This window comes from Bradysia coprophila (assembly GCF_014529535.1).
Source record: "Bradysia coprophila strain Holo2 chromosome X unlocalized genomic scaffold, BU_Bcop_v1 contig_173, whole genome shotgun sequence".
Taxonomy (NCBI): Eukaryota; Metazoa; Arthropoda; class Insecta; order Diptera; family Sciaridae; genus Bradysia; species Bradysia coprophila.
This window is the reverse complement of record NW_023503302.1, coordinates 576,121-592,033: the sequence shown is the minus strand read 5'-3', so window position 1 is coordinate 592,033 and position 15,913 is coordinate 576,121. Positions and strand designations below refer to the sequence as shown.

The following is a 15,913-nucleotide window of genomic DNA, read 5'->3' as shown; positions in this document are numbered from 1 at the left end:
TTGCTGGTGCTGGTGAATTTTGCGAGGAGTGGGTGTACTAACATAATAATCTGTTATGTAGGCATCACTGCATATGAGGTATCAATGGAAAGCTTAGATATGGGGCTATCGGGACAATTTAAATTCTTTAAATTATAGGTCCTGATATGGATTCATTTGCAATATTCGAGTGTTTTTTATGGCTGGAACTTTACTCGACGATGTTGAAAAGTTCGGAGTGGCGAGCGACAATGTGTATTTTTGAAACGACAAACATAAAACGTAAACTAATTTAATGATTCAGTATTCTACAGCGGTGCACATCTTTGCATTAAAGCATACGGATTCATTCCACTAACGAATTTCACTTCTTCGTCGAATCTATCGCTACGATTCTGTATCCACCGTCTATCCAGGTAATATTCGATGCATCGTTTAAATTCTAATTCGGAATACTTGTCGACATGAATTGGAACGAATGGGTCGAGATGCTCAAAACCTTTCTCTGTCAGCAAATATCTTGGTAGCTCCGATGCCGGTTCTATGTCGTCAGTTAATGCAATTTTATCTACAACCAAAACACAGACACCATTCGTCCAATCGTAATTGGTAATATTTAAGAATGGCCTTGTCAACGTGATTTGATCAGTTGTTATCTTATGCGCTCTTGTCTCGCCGTGCATATACGTTTTCGGCCAGAAAAATGCATTGTAACCGTCAATACCGACCATTGTTTTACACTTGCCCTGTGCTGACTGTTCCTTTAGTTCCTCCAACAGTACAGCGATTATATCGCAGGCGAACTTAATGCGAGCTATGCCATGTTCTATCAATTCAATCAACGGTGCACCGGCCGCTGTTACTTCTCTCTTACTCCAAACGTAGTCCTTGCTACATTTCAAATCCAGCTTCTGCAGTAACTTGGCATTTTGTGACTTGAAATGTATCAGCCATGACGCCGCATCGATGGGAAGGTCGTAACAATTTTCGTGTGTTTGCGAGGAAGCCTTCTCTTTGGGTTTTTTGTACCAATTTGGTACCCACGGTACATGCACCAATATGAAGTCGTTTTCATGACCATAGTGTAAGATATGCGCCAATGTCATCGATTTCCCGACTCCATTATCGCCGTAGAGCACATACCGAATGGTTGGACGATTTAGATCCGAAGACTTGATGTAATTGATCACTTCCAGAGCTGGATTGCGGATCATCACACATGTTTCGCCAAATGTTTTGGCTTGTTTCTCGTAGGCCTTTGGAAACCCACCAAGAGCGAAGAGCTGCTTCTTTAAATTCGGATCGAGCCTATAATATCGACCAACTTCGTGAGGTCTTTGATTGGATGGGTTGTTTTCAGACCGGAAATTTTCGGATTGACTAACTGTTTCAGCTGCCGTACTGAAACAAGGCATCAACCGGGATTGAATATGAAATGCAGCCCGTCTTAGGAACATGATGTCGACACAATCTGCAAAGACGAAGCGTATTTGTTATTGTACGTCAAATAATACGAATGGTATTCCTCCTCACATTGATTTATATTTTGCCGAGTGATTTCTTGCTCGAAAACTGTCCGATAAATAACATAACCTCGGAGCTGTCAAAAATTTGTTGCTTAGGTTGGCAGCAATAATTCTTTAATATCAGAGCCCTTCAACACTCAAAGCCGCATTTCTAACAGTAGACTCTAGATTATGATCAGAGCGAGAAAACCGAAGACTGGTCTATTATAACTTGCCTTGGGATACTTGTTAAAGTCAATGAAAGTAAATAGATAGGTATGGCAAAACGTTCAAATTTGTTCTAGCCGGAGCACATACGGATTTGCATGGCGCCACCTCAAACGAACTCATTTCTAGTGCAAATTTCCACTAGAAATGAGTTCATTTGAGGTGGCGCCATGCAAATCCGTATGTGCTCCGACTTGTATGGACTGGCCATACCTACTTATCTACTTTCATTGGTTAAAGTATTTGCTTCTCTTTTAATATGTTACGATGCGAGCGAAAGGACCAAAGATCAGTTTACTATAATTTGCCTCGGGGTACTTGTCAAAATATTTCTTTCTCTTTCATCATAATACTCTGTAATTGTTAACTGAACGAGGAATATTTTCTATCTTACTTAAATCAATGAATGTAAACTCCGCAGGTATGGTCTAATGTCACCGCGGAGGACATAACGATTTTTAAAAAGCGGATTCTAATCGCTCATTTTCATATTATTTTGACAAAAATAATAAATGTGTTCAAAATAAATCGACCGATTTTAGAGAATCGGCCATACCTGTACACTCTTAAATATAAAGGAAGAGTAATTAATAATTCTCAGAACTAATGCAGAGATAAAAAAATCTATCTCATAAGTTGAAATGTGTATGAACTTACCCCAACTAACTTTCACTGCACAATGTCGCATTAAAATAAATATTTTAGCAATAACTAAGTTACTTAAGTTCTATTACTTACAAATAATAAAAATGAACTAAAAGAGAGGAAGTTCTATGAGCTCGAAGTTATTACTGTAAGGCTTGTAACGCTTGTACACAAAAATGAATAGCCGACCGCTGCTGTAGCCAATTTTTCTTGTTTCTACTCTTTTTTTTGATGAATTGACGCATCAGTACTATAGTTTATACTGAAAACTACAAAAACAAAATACGGTCGTTTCGTGAAGTTTTTTACTGAAAACTACAAAAGCACTCAGCTATAGAAAAATTGTTGACAAGTGGAGAAACCGTCAACAAAAACATACAATTTAAGAAGTATACAGTGTTTAAGGAGAGCGATTTTTGACCACTTTGTTTAAACTGGTCTCGGGGTTACACGTCAAAATGAGAGAAATCACATACAAATTTAAACTGGGCTCCAATCTCAATTTCTTTTTTCATTGATGAATATTTGACAGCTGACCCCGTGACCAATTAAATTTAACTGGTTTTCGCTCTCCTTAAACACTGTATACCTTAATTTACGTCACTGAAAACACGCAAAAAAATTGTCTTTTTGGCCTTTACATATTTCTTCTTCTTACCATTGAATTGTACAAAATCGATTTATTTAAAAGATGGATAGACCTAACAAAGATGAATTAAACATTTTGAACAAATCCGTTGACCGCCGATTTTTCAGATACTGTTCTCGTCGAACATCAGTCTCGTAGTTAATTATCATCAACATATGAGTCCCTAAGGCAGTATGAAACTGCTAGTATCCAAAACACAGACTTTCTATTTACATTATTTTGTATTACATTAACACCATTGACACTGTCTTAAGTGGCTTTAAATTGTAGCGGCCTTTTTTATTGACATCTTAAGGCTACCACTACAACAACGTTATAATATTCTTACATTTTGTTGCACTGTAGCGCCATAGTTTCGGCATATTATCGCATTTGACTGCTCCATTGAAAATAACTTAAAATTGTAAGTAAATTTTTACTTTTTTTTGCATTGCATTCCTATAATAATTTCAATTGTGACAATTAATTGAAGGTGTGCTGTTTACTGCGCTGTAGAACGATATATTCCCTGTGTACACTGAGAATTTTCAATGTTCGTCTAACCTCAAAGTTACATAATTTTTCTATTTTCCTCCACAGTAATCATGTCATCTGTATTCCGTAACTCGGCTATCCTTGTCAGACGTGGAGCTCGTCTCATGCAGTCACGCAACTATGCCGACGAAGCAATGAAACTTACCTTCGCTGCAGCGAACAAAGTTTTCTATGATAAAGCTGAAGTGAAACAAGTTGACGTTCCGTCATTCAGTGGAGATTTCGGTATTCTAGCTGCCCATGTACCGACATTAGGTATGTGTTCGATGCACAAAAAGTGACGTTCGGTACATCAATATTTTTACAGCTGTTCTCAAGCCCGGTGTCGTTACCGTTTACGAAAAGGATGGAGCTACAAAGAAAGTCTTCGTTTCAAGTGGCACAGTTACAGTTAATGTCGATTCGAGCGTACAAGTGTTAGCTGAAGAAGCACAACCCATTGAGAACTTGGATGCTCGAGCTGCACAGGAAACACTTCAAGCAGCACAACAACAATTATCTTCGGCCAAGGACGATAAGGAGCGAGCCGAAGCAACGATTGCCGTTGAAGTGGCTGAATTGGTTGTTAGTGCATTGAAATAAAGTGAATTAAAGTGCTGATATTTGGTGAGTTTTCGGGGCGATAATTCCAACTATGTTATTAAAATATTGGCTAGTCGATGATCAATCACAGATTCGACAACTAAAAAAATGTCATTTAGTACTATAAAGTCAACCAAAACAAAAATAATAAAAAATCGATAAATTTCGAGAGTGTACGTCTTTGCTATTACATGCCAAAGGACAGCATGTGGTGGACATGGACGGTAAGGGTACGTTGCTGTTGCTTTTTTAGTTGTTATTATCAAAATAGTGCTGCAGAATCATCCGGCTTAAATCTCATCTTATAGACAGGTCGACAGATTGATTAGTTTCGGATTAAACAATGCATCACGTAGAGGTCATGCAGGTTGATTTACATTCACATTTTGTCACAAGTGAAGCAATTCGATAGTTGACTTAACTTAGGAAATCGGTGAAAACTGAGAAATCGTAAAAACGTTCACACACTTCAGATCTATCGATCCCGGCACTGAAGCTGCAGACTTCAAATAAAGCCGCAAGAGGTCGTAGTATAATAAAGCGTTTCTGATTTCGATTGGTAAAGACCGTCTCACTTCAATTTTGGTTTTTACCGAGTCTTAGTCAGTCAAACACAATTTTGTACATGTCCTATCCTCTAGCATGTACGTATCGTTGCTTAAGATCCATAAGAAGTTTTAAAGCTGGTGCGTAACGCAACAAAGTTTACATTGTAAAAAACGACTGAAAACGACATCAGAACTGGTAGTCGGGCAGAACAATGTTTTTTGAGAGTAAAGGCCTAGTCGGCCGGTCAAATTTTAGCAATTCTTTATCTCAGACCTTTCCAAGATTGTATTTATTTTACAAGGTAGATCAATTAACTGCTTCAGGCTTTCAAAGAAGTTAATGTGGAATCTGTGGTAATGACGACCAGCAGGTAATTCCGGCAGTTTAAAAATTTTATTCAGCTTTACTCTAAGTGTTTGCCAATACCCTAATTTTTTAAGTGGCTGCAATGACGATGACTTAGAGCAAAATCGAATAAAAATTTTATAACTCTCGGAATTACCCGCTGTTCGCCATTTTACTCCATAACTGAATCTCTGGAGTGATTCCAATGTGGTGCCATCTAGTCAATCTAGTGCCAGTTGTAAAGTAATTTGCTTAAGTTAGGTGCTTCATCGGAGGAACATAAAAGATGGAACTACATACACACCTTAAGATAAATGTCATCGGGTACCTGTTTCTTCGATGCCAATTTGGCAGTTCCTCAAACTGTTTCGAATTATAAATCCTGAAAGAATTTTAGGTTAAGACATCCAGACAAGTTATTTTCAATTGACATATAGCAAGATTCTAAACAAAAATTGCTTTACGATATACCTCCAAATGAACCGTTTTTTATAGGTTAGTCTGAACCTCGAAACTGCCGCCCATAAAAAATGGCCAAATGCGAACCCATTCAAAAAACTACACATTTTCGATACACATCGTGGAACCACTTGAGTAGGATAAGGTTGAAATTATCGTACCTAATTGACCGTACTGAATTACTAAATCAAATCACCACCTATCAGTTCAGTCGTCTTACACGCAGGATATATATTCGGACGCCTCAAACATTAAAATAGAAATTAGCAAGAGACCCTCATCTTACATTCTATTCGTTCCGAAAAGTATACTTTACGAAAAGTTAACTATACAAATTTGTGGTAAAAATGTTCGTTATAGGTTGATGTGAACGGTTCATCCGGCAGAACTTTCGAAAGATTTAAGTAAGAGGAAAATTCAAAGTTTCGGTAAGAACGCAATGGTAAGTAGAATTACAATCTTAGTGTAGTCGACATAAGAAAACAGTCAACAGAAACAACACACAACTCCAAAAATATTATTCGTAAGTTTTATGGGTAGCATCAGAGCCACAATTTGTAAATTCAGGAATTTAGGATTTTTTAAAAGAATTTTTTGTAATTTTTAAGAATTAAATTTCTAAAACTAGGCACTGCGTTCTATACCAATATACAAAGAAAAAGAATCCAGCCAATCTGACGCCTATTCTTCCAACTAATTTTACAATGACCTGGGCGACGATTCTCGTATTTTCGTTGCTCCAATCTCCAAATATAGTTACGTTTTCCCCTAGTGTCGGATAAATGATTTATTTAACAGTATTTTAACAGCAAATATTCGTAACTTGACAGTTGCATGTATTACACACTTGTCACGAAGAAGTCGAGGCTTGCCGAGACTGATAGTGACATGAGTGTACTCTATTTTATCATTATCACATAAGCGAAAACGAGACAACTACATAGAACTGAAGTGTAATTTTTGAATTATTCTTCTAGTTAAGTAATTTTGACATCCGGACATCGAGCGTATGTAATAAAAAGTGAAAATCCCACAAGAACTGTCACTTAAAGTTACGAACGGTGTGAGAATCTACAAGTACAAGTTATGAACGGCTTGAGTATCTAACAAACATAAATTTGAAATTACGCGGTGATATGTGCATTATGCAACCCTACGAATCTCCGCAACCATCCACTGAACGCAATTTTATGCCATCGTCGTTTGGTTAGTTGTCATCGTTGTCACTAAAAGACGGAAAACTTTATGTTGTCATTTTTCTGAACCATCGAATTTTAACAACCATTCAAAATGTCTGCATTATTCGACGATCTAAATTTGTGAGTGAATTTCTACTATGTCTGTACTCAGTAATTTAAAAGTGGCTCTCCATCAAGACCATATTTTGTGCTTCATCTTAGCAGTGTTATCAGACTCACACACATACTATTCATTCATTTACAACGTAATGACAGAGCTATGTTGATGACAACTTTTTTTTCTGTACATCTCTTTCGCAGCTACATCACACCAGATAAATTTATCATTGAACCGCGGGGCGTTAATGAACAATTGGTCATCAGCCGTGTGAGCAAAGACATTACCGTACAAGGTAAATTGCAATACATGTTTCTGCAGCAAATCGATTGACTCTAGAATTCATCCATAGCTCGGGCTTATCAATCGGTTGAATCGCGAGCAACTCGGCGAATTTGCGGTATTATTGGAACCATCAATCTGATCAATGGATTCAATTTGATCGTAGCCACACATCGCGAATATGTGGGCCAAATCAATGGACAAGTTATTTGGAGATTAGCTGGTTATGACATCATTCCGTACATGTCGGCAAGTCATTTTCTCAGTGTGAGCCAGGTATGTTCGATCATTCTCAACAACACATTGACCGGATCAATAAGATGAGATGGTGTCGATTATGCAAAAAAAAATATCGATTCAGCTGTGAGCCGCATACAGTCACCGGTTCTTGATGATTTCAAAATAAATTTCAGAAATCCCAGAATGACACCTATCTACTAATGCTGCACAAAATGCTAGACACTCCATACTTTTACTTCTCATATAGCTACGATTTAACGCACACTCTGCAGAGATTGCATTCGATGCCACCCGATTTTTTGCAGGTAAACATTTCGGCTCGAATTTCATTCTTCGTTCAAACAAAATTATTGATTTTTTGCCTGGAAATCTGCTACAGATGGGTCTCAACGAACGAGCAGAGTCGCGATTTGTATGGAACAAATTTCTGCTGCAACCATTTCAATCGCAAAATTTGAAGTCCTACTGCTTGCCGCTGATTCATGGATGTAAGTTCGATAAAATTGTTCTGTTGCATTGGTATAATTTGATGGTAATTCGGTTGAATTTATTCATACAGTCGTGTCGATCAATCAGCTAAATATCAATAACAATCAATTTACATTGATATTGGTATCTCGGCGGTCGGTTCAGCGTGCCGGTGTACGACTGTTTAGCAGAGGAATCGATCGTAATGTATGTCAAATTTGTGAATTTTGTTGTCGTTTCCCCACCCGCTAATATTCTCCGCGTGATTTATTCCTTAGGGCTATTGCTCAAATTTTGTCGAAACGGAACAAATTGTCGAATTTGCCGGCGATCGAGCATCGTTCGTTCAAACTCGTGGTAGCATTCCATTGTTTTGGGCCCAGTCCCCAAATTTGCAATACAAACCGAAGCCTACAATCGATTCGCTGAAGAATCATATGAACATGGCTGCCGCATCGAAACACTTGGACACACAAATGCAACTGTACGGACGACAGGTTTTGGTGAATTTGGTGAGACTTTGATTTGATCGATTTCGTTCATTAGATGATCCAATATCCAAACTATCGTTCAGATCGACCATCGAGGTGCCGAAGGAAGCCTCGAAACTGGATTCGCCAATATTATTGCCCAGATCAACAATTCGGTGGTACGCTACGAATCGTTCGACTTTCATTCGGAGTGTCGTAAGATGCGCTGGGATCGATTAAACATTTTAATCGATCGGGTGGCGCACGAACAAGACGATTTCGGATGGTTTCATTTGCGTCGCGATGGAACGCTGCTATCCAGCCAGGATGGAGTTTTTCGCACCAATTGCGTGGATTGTTTAGACCGGACGAATGTTGTGCAGAGCATGCTGGCGAAACGGTCACTGAAAATGATTCTGACGAAATTGGAAATTTTGAATGCTGGACAAACCATCGACAGTACGGCAACGCTGTCCAGTTTGTACAAAAACGTTTGGGCAGACAATGCAGATCTGGTGTCGATTCAATATTCTGGAACGGGAGCCCTAAAAACGGACTTTACACGAACGGGCAAGCGAACGATGCAGGGAGCGCTGATGGATGGATACAACTCGATGGTGCGATATTTTAAGAACAATTTCGCTGATGGCTTCAGACAGGTGAGTTTGTCGAATATGACTCTGACTGATCCGATGGGAATGTAATTTTCGCCATTTTTTTTTTTGGCTTCCAGGACTCAATCGATCTATTCTTAGGCAATTATTTAGTTCAAGGTGCTGACGAAGGATCCATTCTACCGTGTCCGTTGCAAGTGACCAAAGGATGGAAACAGAGAACAGTAAGTGGAAAGTCAAGGTGTGCGAGAGTGAGCAAAACGATAATCAAATTTCTGCCCTCTGTCAATTACAGTTCCCAAGTTTATTGGTATTTGCGTGTGCTATGTTCTTTTCGTCTGCCATACTACCGCAAGTGTACAACACGGAAAACATGTTATTCCTTATGTTTTGGGGTATGGCCGTTGGATTCACCAGTCGCACCATATTCCGACACGGCGAAGAGTTTGTCGATTGGCCAAAATTAGTTACATTTAATCAAGATCCGTAGCAATGAGTTTAATAATGTGATTGAAATAGTGTAATGGGAGCCGAATACGAGAGGCAATTTTTGATAATTTATTGTTTTGTTTTTGTAATTTTCCTTTATTCCCGTTCTTGTCCGTTTGCGGTGATTCAGTAAAGTATAAGAGAACCTAGTTTCTTCAATAGAAATATAGTTGCTTAGTTTTGAGTGTAGATGAGTTTAGGTACTGATTCTATCGTAATATGAATTCAAATTTAATCCAATTCAAATTGTAATGAATTTAAATAAATTCCATTGTTTATATACCTTCAGTTGTTGGGTGTAATTTGTTTTATTTGTTGTGGCCGTACACACTAAAGTATTATGAAGAAAGACTAGGCAGTATAGTGCAAACTCTCAGCGGATCACAACACAAAAAGGTACGGCGAATTTCGTGAAAAATAACAAAATTGAGTCGTTCAGTTTGAGCGACATTCACAGGGCTGGTACAAAAAAAAATCAAAAAATGTACTAATCGGCAAAACACATATTCTCAATTATTGTGACCTGCTTCAGCGTACATGCGGAACATACAACTCCCAGATTATTTATTTTTTGTTTTAATTTGAACAGCAAATTCACGCCATATGTCAGAAAATTGTTTATTCAGTTAGAAAGACTTCATTTTATCGAACCAAATTTTTTTCTGCATTCAAATGTACAAAAATTGGACGTTTCGAAGACTATAGACACCAGATAATTTTATTAGAAACGACAAATATGAAAAGTTAGGGATTGAAAGCGGCACAGTTAGAACTGCTTTACTGGTTTTACGCATTTTCAAAACCAATTTTTTCAGTACAACCGTTGAACTAATCCTAATTTGGCGTTGAAAATTTAGTGTAAAACTAAACTCATCCTGATTTCATAGCCGTAAAGTACCGCCAAAGTCAAATCGCAAATAGTTTATTTTTGGGCGATTCGTCACATTTTTGCGTTTCTTCACACTCTGGCGATTTTTCTTGTTGATTTAACAAATCAACCATAAATGATGAATTGCCAAGAAAAATCTCCAGATTGTCAAAAAACGCTATGAAGAATGTGTGAAGAAACGCCAAACTGAAAAAATGTGTTTTTGATTGCTAAATCGGATAAAAACGCCTTAAATTTTGTCTATATGATCGAACATACAATGGAAACTATACTTGATCCTACGAAGATCTTACCACCATTCACGTACGTTTCGGTATATAATGGAAACTATGCTTGATCCTCCGACCATTGACGTACGTTTCAGTATATTATGGAAACTATGCTGGATTATAAGAAGATCTTACGACAATTCACGTGAGGGATTCTTTTGAAAATCCACCTATCAAAATCGGACCCATTTCGTCTGGGATGGATATATACATGGTTTGAAAGGTCTTTGCCAGTAGACCTCAAAACAGGCTTCACACAGTCTCGAGCCACACCTGCTTGCTGGTGGAAGATCTCCGAAGTTGTAAAAATAGTGTTTTTTATCAAAAAAATTTGGCTGTTACAAATGATCATTCCAAGTGAGAGTGGGCTTGTTGGAAAGCTGAGCTTAAGTACTTTCGGGTCATACCTAGTTCGATTAGATTCATTGATATATGTTTGCAGAATAATCATTTATAACGGTCAAAAAATTCGGATAAAAAAAACAAATTTTTCCAACTTCGGAGATCTTCCACCAGCAACCAGGTGTGGCTCGAGACTGTGTGAGGCGTGTTTTGAGGTCTACTGGCAAAGACCTTTCAAACCATGTATATATCCATCTCAGACGAAATGGGTCCGATTTTGATAGGTGGATTTTCAAAAGAATCCCTCCGTACGTTTCGGTATATAATGGAAACTATGCTTGATCCTACGATAAAAATCATTAAATTTACCGATGAAAAAAATTAAATTTTCAGACAAAAACATTATTCTGCTGGAAAAGAATAATTTTGCTCTCAAAAAATGCATGCCATAAAAAAGTTACATTTCTCCTCAACAATTAAAAGCTGGATTCGGAATGTAAAATCACTCTACCTAAAATACCGCGGTAATTCAATCAACCGGAACTACTTACACCAAACGGAAAATATGTTCAAAATTATGTGACTTTTGGCTAACATCAGCATGATATCAAGCGAAATAGTAAGAAGAAGAAGAAACGTAAATTATACGAGTTCGTTCGACGATTGTTTATTTGCCGGTTATTTCGTTGATGTCCTTGGTTTTGTTGTGAAATTCATTAAAATTTTGTAAAAATGTCGTCTGCGAGTCCGAATATCCAGGATGAAGACATGTTCAAAATTCTTGTTGCAACCGACATTCATTTGGGTGTTCATGAGAAAGATCCAGTGCGAGGTAATTATTCTGCGAACGGAGATTTCCTTTAAACAATGGGCATGCGGTGTTTCTGGTTCTACGCATTAATTTACAGGCAATGACTCCTTCATCGCTTTCGAAGAAATACTTCAACATGCCGTTCAGAATGATGTTGACTTCATACTACTTGCCGGAGATCTGTTTCACATTGCCAATCCATCGACGAACACTCTACAGAAGTTTGTGTCAAGCCGTTTTGTGAACACAATTCATCGGTGTATTTAAACCAAAATATTATTTTGTTCAGGTGTATGCAGCTACTGAGAACGTATACGCTCGGCGACAAGCAAATTCCATTTGAAATCAAAAGTGACCAGGCTGTAAATTTCACTTCGATCAACCACAGTGTCAATTATGAGGATCCAGATATGAACATCAAGTACCCAGTTTTCTCCATTCACGGGAACCACGACGATCCGAGTGGTAAACGTAGCTTGCAAGTTACTTAATATCAATTGATTTAATGAACAATCTCCATAGGTTTCGGTCGACTCAGTTCATTGGATTTGCTAGCAACAAGTGGTTTGGTCAATTACTTTGGCAAATGGACTGACTTGACTCAAGTGCAAATTGACCCCATATTGATCAAAAAGGGTGAAACGCAGCTGGCATTATACGGTCTCAGTCACATACACGACAATCGTCTAGCAAGACTTTTCCTTGATAACAAAGTAGTCTTGGAAGCACCAGACGAATCCAGCGGCCAATGGTTCAATTTACTCGTACTGCATCAAAATCGAGCGGATCGTGGACTGAAAAATTTCTTACCGGAAAATCAGTTGCCGGAATTTCTGCATTTAGTGGTTTGGGGTCATGAGCACGATTGCCGAATTTTCCCGGAGGCAAATGGAAACAAAGGCTTTTACGTATCGCAACCGGGATCGTCCGTTGCCACATCATTATCGGAAGGCGAAGCGATTGACAAACACGTTGGACTGTTGCTGATTCACGGAACACAGTTTCGAATGGAACCGATTAAACTGAAGTCGGTGCGGCCATTCGTCTTTGACTCCATTCATCTGGCCGAGGTGGAGGAAGAGCTTGGATTCAACGAAGGCAATACGGTCGATAAGGTTCAGGATTATGTGGCGGAGAAAGTTAAAGATATGTTGCTGGTGGCAAAAAGCAAAGAGTCCGATCATCCCAATCAACCGAAAGAACCTCTTATTCGTTTACGGGTATTCTATTCGGGCGAGGATCAGGTATTCAACGCTATCAGATTCGGGCAGCAGTACAACCAAAAGGTAATTGCTTAGAGTGGAATTGCTTTGTTTATCCCAACTATCCGTCAAAACGATGTGATACACCATGGTATAGCAAACGCCGACGCAGAAAACAGTTTCTATGAAAAAATACCAGAAAATCATAAATGTTCGACACTCGTTTGTAGTAGCGTCTCACAAATCATGAAACATTGTCTAATGACCAATGAAACTTTGTTGGTGCGGGGACTAAATTGCGATTTTCTTTTTCATTTGTCGTTATGACTTTGAATGACTTTCGATAACGATCATTAACGAAATATTTTTCCTCTCAGGTTGCAAATCCGCTGGATATGATTTTCCTCAAACGAGCCATTTCCAAACAAAAGTTCGATTTAAAACCGTTGGACTCAACCGCTATGAACAGGGCCGCACACGTCGAAGAAGATGAACAAAATCGAGTCGAAGATATTGTCGAAAAATACTTTGAAGAAGCTGACCCTTCCAAAGTGTTGCAAGTTGTGCCAACGAAAGCATTTTCCGAGCTATGCCGTCGTCTTGTATTAAATGATGATGACGATGCCGCGGAGAGAATAATTAGGTTTGTAGAGATGAATGAAATGAACATTGACCCCACTCCACAGATCCACTAATTTGGATTTCAGTTTCTACAGCGACAAAGCTTGTGACTATCTCAATGAAAACATGCCAGCTGAAGATAGTGTCGACGATGCGTTGAATGAATTTCGAAGCGGTGGAGATATGCTACAAGCAATGTTAAATGTACGTTAGATGCGGTCTTCTGCACCAGCAGTTGCAAAATAACATCCCGTTTTTTTTTTTCTTAGATGCTTGATACAAGAGGTGTGAAAAAGAGATCCGTCACGTCGATTGATACTGCAAGTGCGGCAAACAGTAACGATTCGGTGACCTCAAGCTCAAATAATCTATTTTCATCACCAATGAAGGCTCCGGCGACAACAGCTACTCGTGGTAGAGGTAGAGGAAGGGGCGCCCGAGGCGGCGCAGCATCATCATCGAAAAATGATTCCAGCACAACCGTAAGTTAATTGGCATAGAATATGTCCAACGCAGAAAATATTTCTAACAAAAAATGTTTTAGAAAACCACTGCAAGAGCAAGTAGAGCGACAAAAACACCAGCGCAGCCATCAGTTGCCGCTATGTTCTCAACGAGCACCGTAAACACGTCTCAAGGAACATCAACAAGAACGAGTCAACGGCCTGCTCGTCGAGGAAATTTTACACAGTATATAGAGGACTCGGACTCTGAATAGAATTTAAGCGAAATTTCGAAACACCGGCTGTTGTGGTACCACATATATTCATTTTGTACGTCAGTAATAAACGTTAAGTTTTGTTAATTGGGTTTTTAGTTCATTCTAATTCGCTCAATACAATTTCGTGTAGTACGCAATGACTTTTTAATAGAATTCCGTCCTACAGAAATATGAGGGCGCAAATTAATTGTTCTGACATTGTCAATTCAAATTCCAAAAGCTAATTGCAGCTCTCAGCACAAAGGATTTGGTCAATTTTTCTGTCTACAGCGCTATTAAGAGTGATATCGCCAAATCTTCAGGTGATTGGGGAACAAGCGGTCTCCGATTTTAATGAGTGATAGCTCGTTGGTTTCGTCTTTCAATTCTAAGAAACACGTATCTTTCACTTTTTCTAAAAGAAAATTGTTTTCTGTGGAAAGAGCTCAAAAGTGAAGACATGTCAGAGGGTACCGAAAACAGTTTTTCGACAATAACTCAAGAAAAAATTATTTTAAATTGTTGTGATGTTGTACAAATGTCGGCCTTGGAAAGACCTACAAGTAGAGTATACGCACTGGCTGATGCAAGTACATCCACGAGAGTTATGACTAAAAATATAGTGAATGTTCGGAAAGTCCGCCTTCCCTGCAGCTTCGATGTTCCACGGAACTGAGTATGGGTCGTTGTAGCTGGCCCAGTACTTTTGTGCTGCAAGCCTACATTAGTCTTGGAAAAAAGTTGGTGCCAAAATGTAGATTTTTTCCTTCTTTCTGAGGGCCCAACTGCCGGAATAGAGTCTGGAACGCTTCAACGGGAGTAATTTTTTATCGTCTACTGTCCTTTTACCTGTTCTTTACGAGCTATCACTCATTAAAATCGGAGACCGCTTGTTCCCAAAGTTAAAAAAATCACCTGCAGATTTGGCGATATCATTCTTAAGCCTTCCTAGGTAACTGTTATTTCCAATGGAGTGATGCAAAATCTTTTACTTCATTTTTTTAATTTTTTTAAAAATTTATTCATGGAAACTTGTGTACAGTTATTACAAAATGAAATCATCCGTCAATTTTTTACCAAAGGTGCTCATTTTGCTCTGTTAGATTGGTCAGAGCTCGTCGTCAATGTAATTGCATGGCAAAAAAGTAGTTACTTTTGGAAAGTTGTTTAAATTTGATGGATATCGGGCTGAAGGAATATGAAACGATTTATCAGACAGAACAAAAAGTTCGACAGGCACAGACTGTTGGTGTATTTTTATTGATCAAATTAATTTGATTTTTTTAGAGATCAGTTCAACAGCATTGTACTCGATGGCTTTGGGCGTCGTCAAGTAGGTTCGCCTATATAACATCATTGTCCATAGGACGAAAGATTTTATCAGACGATAGTGTGATAGAGTACAACTAGTTCTGAGGTTGAACATTCTGCAATTAACCTATTATAGACGGCAAGCATATGACCAGCATTATTGTCGGGTTTATTACTTCCATCGATCAAAGTAATTTTAATCTGCTGATTTCAAATCTTGTACTTCATTTTTTTAAACATGCATTTTACTATATAAATGATCATATATGATGAACTTGTCAATATTTTTATCGTCGTTATCGATAACAGATGAATAGCTGTATGTGACAGGTTAATTCGTCTCCACCACGACAGAGTAAAGTTTATTTTACTCTGCAGTGGTTTCGACCCACCAAAAATTGTGCACATTTTACTGGTGATACATTGTTACACAG

The 15,913-nt window shown here is 38.4% G+C and overlaps 4 protein-coding genes across 4 annotated transcripts; 3 read left to right on the top strand and 1 right to left on the bottom strand.

The window, feature by feature from the left end:
• Positions 1-255: 255 nt before the first annotated feature.
• Positions 256-1,581, bottom strand: LOC119068029 (28S ribosomal protein S29, mitochondrial). Its single transcript, XM_037171392.1, has 2 exons — positions 1,515-1,581; positions 256-1,450 (listed from the first exon to the last, which is right to left on the bottom strand). Exon 2 carries the CDS (start codon positions 1,434-1,436, stop codon positions 288-290), a length of 1,149 nt encoding a protein of 382 aa, XP_037027287.1. The 5' UTR covers positions 1,437-1,450; positions 1,515-1,581; the 3' UTR covers positions 256-287.
• A 1,694-nt stretch (positions 1,582-3,275) lies between these two features.
• Positions 3,276-4,293, top strand: LOC119068030 (ATP synthase subunit delta, mitochondrial). Its single transcript, XM_037171393.1, has 3 exons — positions 3,276-3,409; positions 3,586-3,795; positions 3,848-4,293. Exons 2-3 carry the CDS (start codon positions 3,591-3,593, stop codon positions 4,120-4,122), a joined length of 480 nt encoding a protein of 159 aa, XP_037027288.1. The 5' UTR covers positions 3,276-3,409; positions 3,586-3,590; the 3' UTR covers positions 4,123-4,293.
• Positions 4,294-6,669: 2,376 nt separating this feature from the next.
• LOC119068027 (phosphatidylinositol-3-phosphatase SAC1) lies at positions 6,670-9,619 on the top strand. The gene is made up of 10 exons (XM_037171390.1): positions 6,670-6,794; positions 6,975-7,066; positions 7,124-7,329; positions 7,467-7,598; positions 7,673-7,781; positions 7,853-7,968; positions 8,040-8,273; positions 8,336-8,890; positions 8,965-9,069; positions 9,141-9,619. The coding sequence occupies exons 1-10, from the start codon at positions 6,766-6,768 to the stop codon at positions 9,333-9,335; spliced, it is 1,773 nt and encodes a 590-aa protein (XP_037027285.1). The 5' UTR covers positions 6,670-6,765; the 3' UTR covers positions 9,336-9,619.
• Positions 9,620-11,402: 1,783 nt separating this feature from the next.
• Positions 11,403-14,273, top strand: LOC119068026 (double-strand break repair protein MRE11). The gene is made up of 8 exons (XM_037171388.1): positions 11,403-11,666; positions 11,743-11,866; positions 11,935-12,110; positions 12,168-12,931; positions 13,225-13,490; positions 13,555-13,672; positions 13,738-13,950; positions 14,013-14,273. Exons 1-8 carry the CDS (start codon positions 11,567-11,569, stop codon positions 14,184-14,186), a joined length of 1,935 nt encoding a protein of 644 aa, XP_037027283.1. The 5' UTR covers positions 11,403-11,566; the 3' UTR covers positions 14,187-14,273.
• Positions 14,274-15,913: the final 1,640 nt, after the last annotated feature.

What these genes read in the sequence shown, in the direction of transcription:
- LOC119068029 (XM_037171392.1), bottom strand. Translation starts at nt 1,436, where the DNA reads ATGTTCCTAAGACGGGCTGCATTTCATATTCAATCCCGGTTGATGCCT.
- LOC119068030 (XM_037171393.1), top strand. Translation starts at nt 3,591, where the DNA reads ATGTCATCTGTATTCCGTAACTCGGCTATCCTTGTCAGACGTGGAGCT. An exon ending in TGCCCATGTACCGACATTAG is followed by an intron (nt 3,796 to 3,847) that starts GTATGTGTTCGA and finishes ATATTTTTACAG; the next exon opens with CTGTTCTCAAGCCCGGTGTC.
- LOC119068027 (XM_037171390.1), top strand. Translation starts at nt 6,766, where the DNA reads ATGTCTGCATTATTCGACGATCTAAATTT. An exon ending in TCGCTGATGGCTTCAGACAG is followed by an intron (nt 8,891 to 8,964) that starts GTGAGTTTGTCG and finishes TTTGGCTTCCAG; the next exon opens with GACTCAATCGATCTATTCTT. An exon ending in AAGGATGGAAACAGAGAACA is followed by an intron (nt 9,070 to 9,140) that starts GTAAGTGGAAAG and finishes TGTCAATTACAG; the next exon opens with TTCCCAAGTTTATTGGTATT.
- LOC119068026 (XM_037171388.1), top strand. Translation starts at nt 11,567, where the DNA reads ATGTCGTCTGCGAGTCCGAATATCCAGGATGAAGACATGTTCAAAATT. An exon ending in TGAGAAAGATCCAGTGCGAG is followed by an intron (nt 11,667 to 11,742) that starts GTAATTATTCTG and finishes ATTAATTTACAG; the next exon opens with GCAATGACTCCTTCATCGCT. An exon ending in TCGACGAACACTCTACAGAA is followed by an intron (nt 11,867 to 11,934) that starts GTTTGTGTCAAG and finishes TATTTTGTTCAG; the next exon opens with GTGTATGCAGCTACTGAGAA.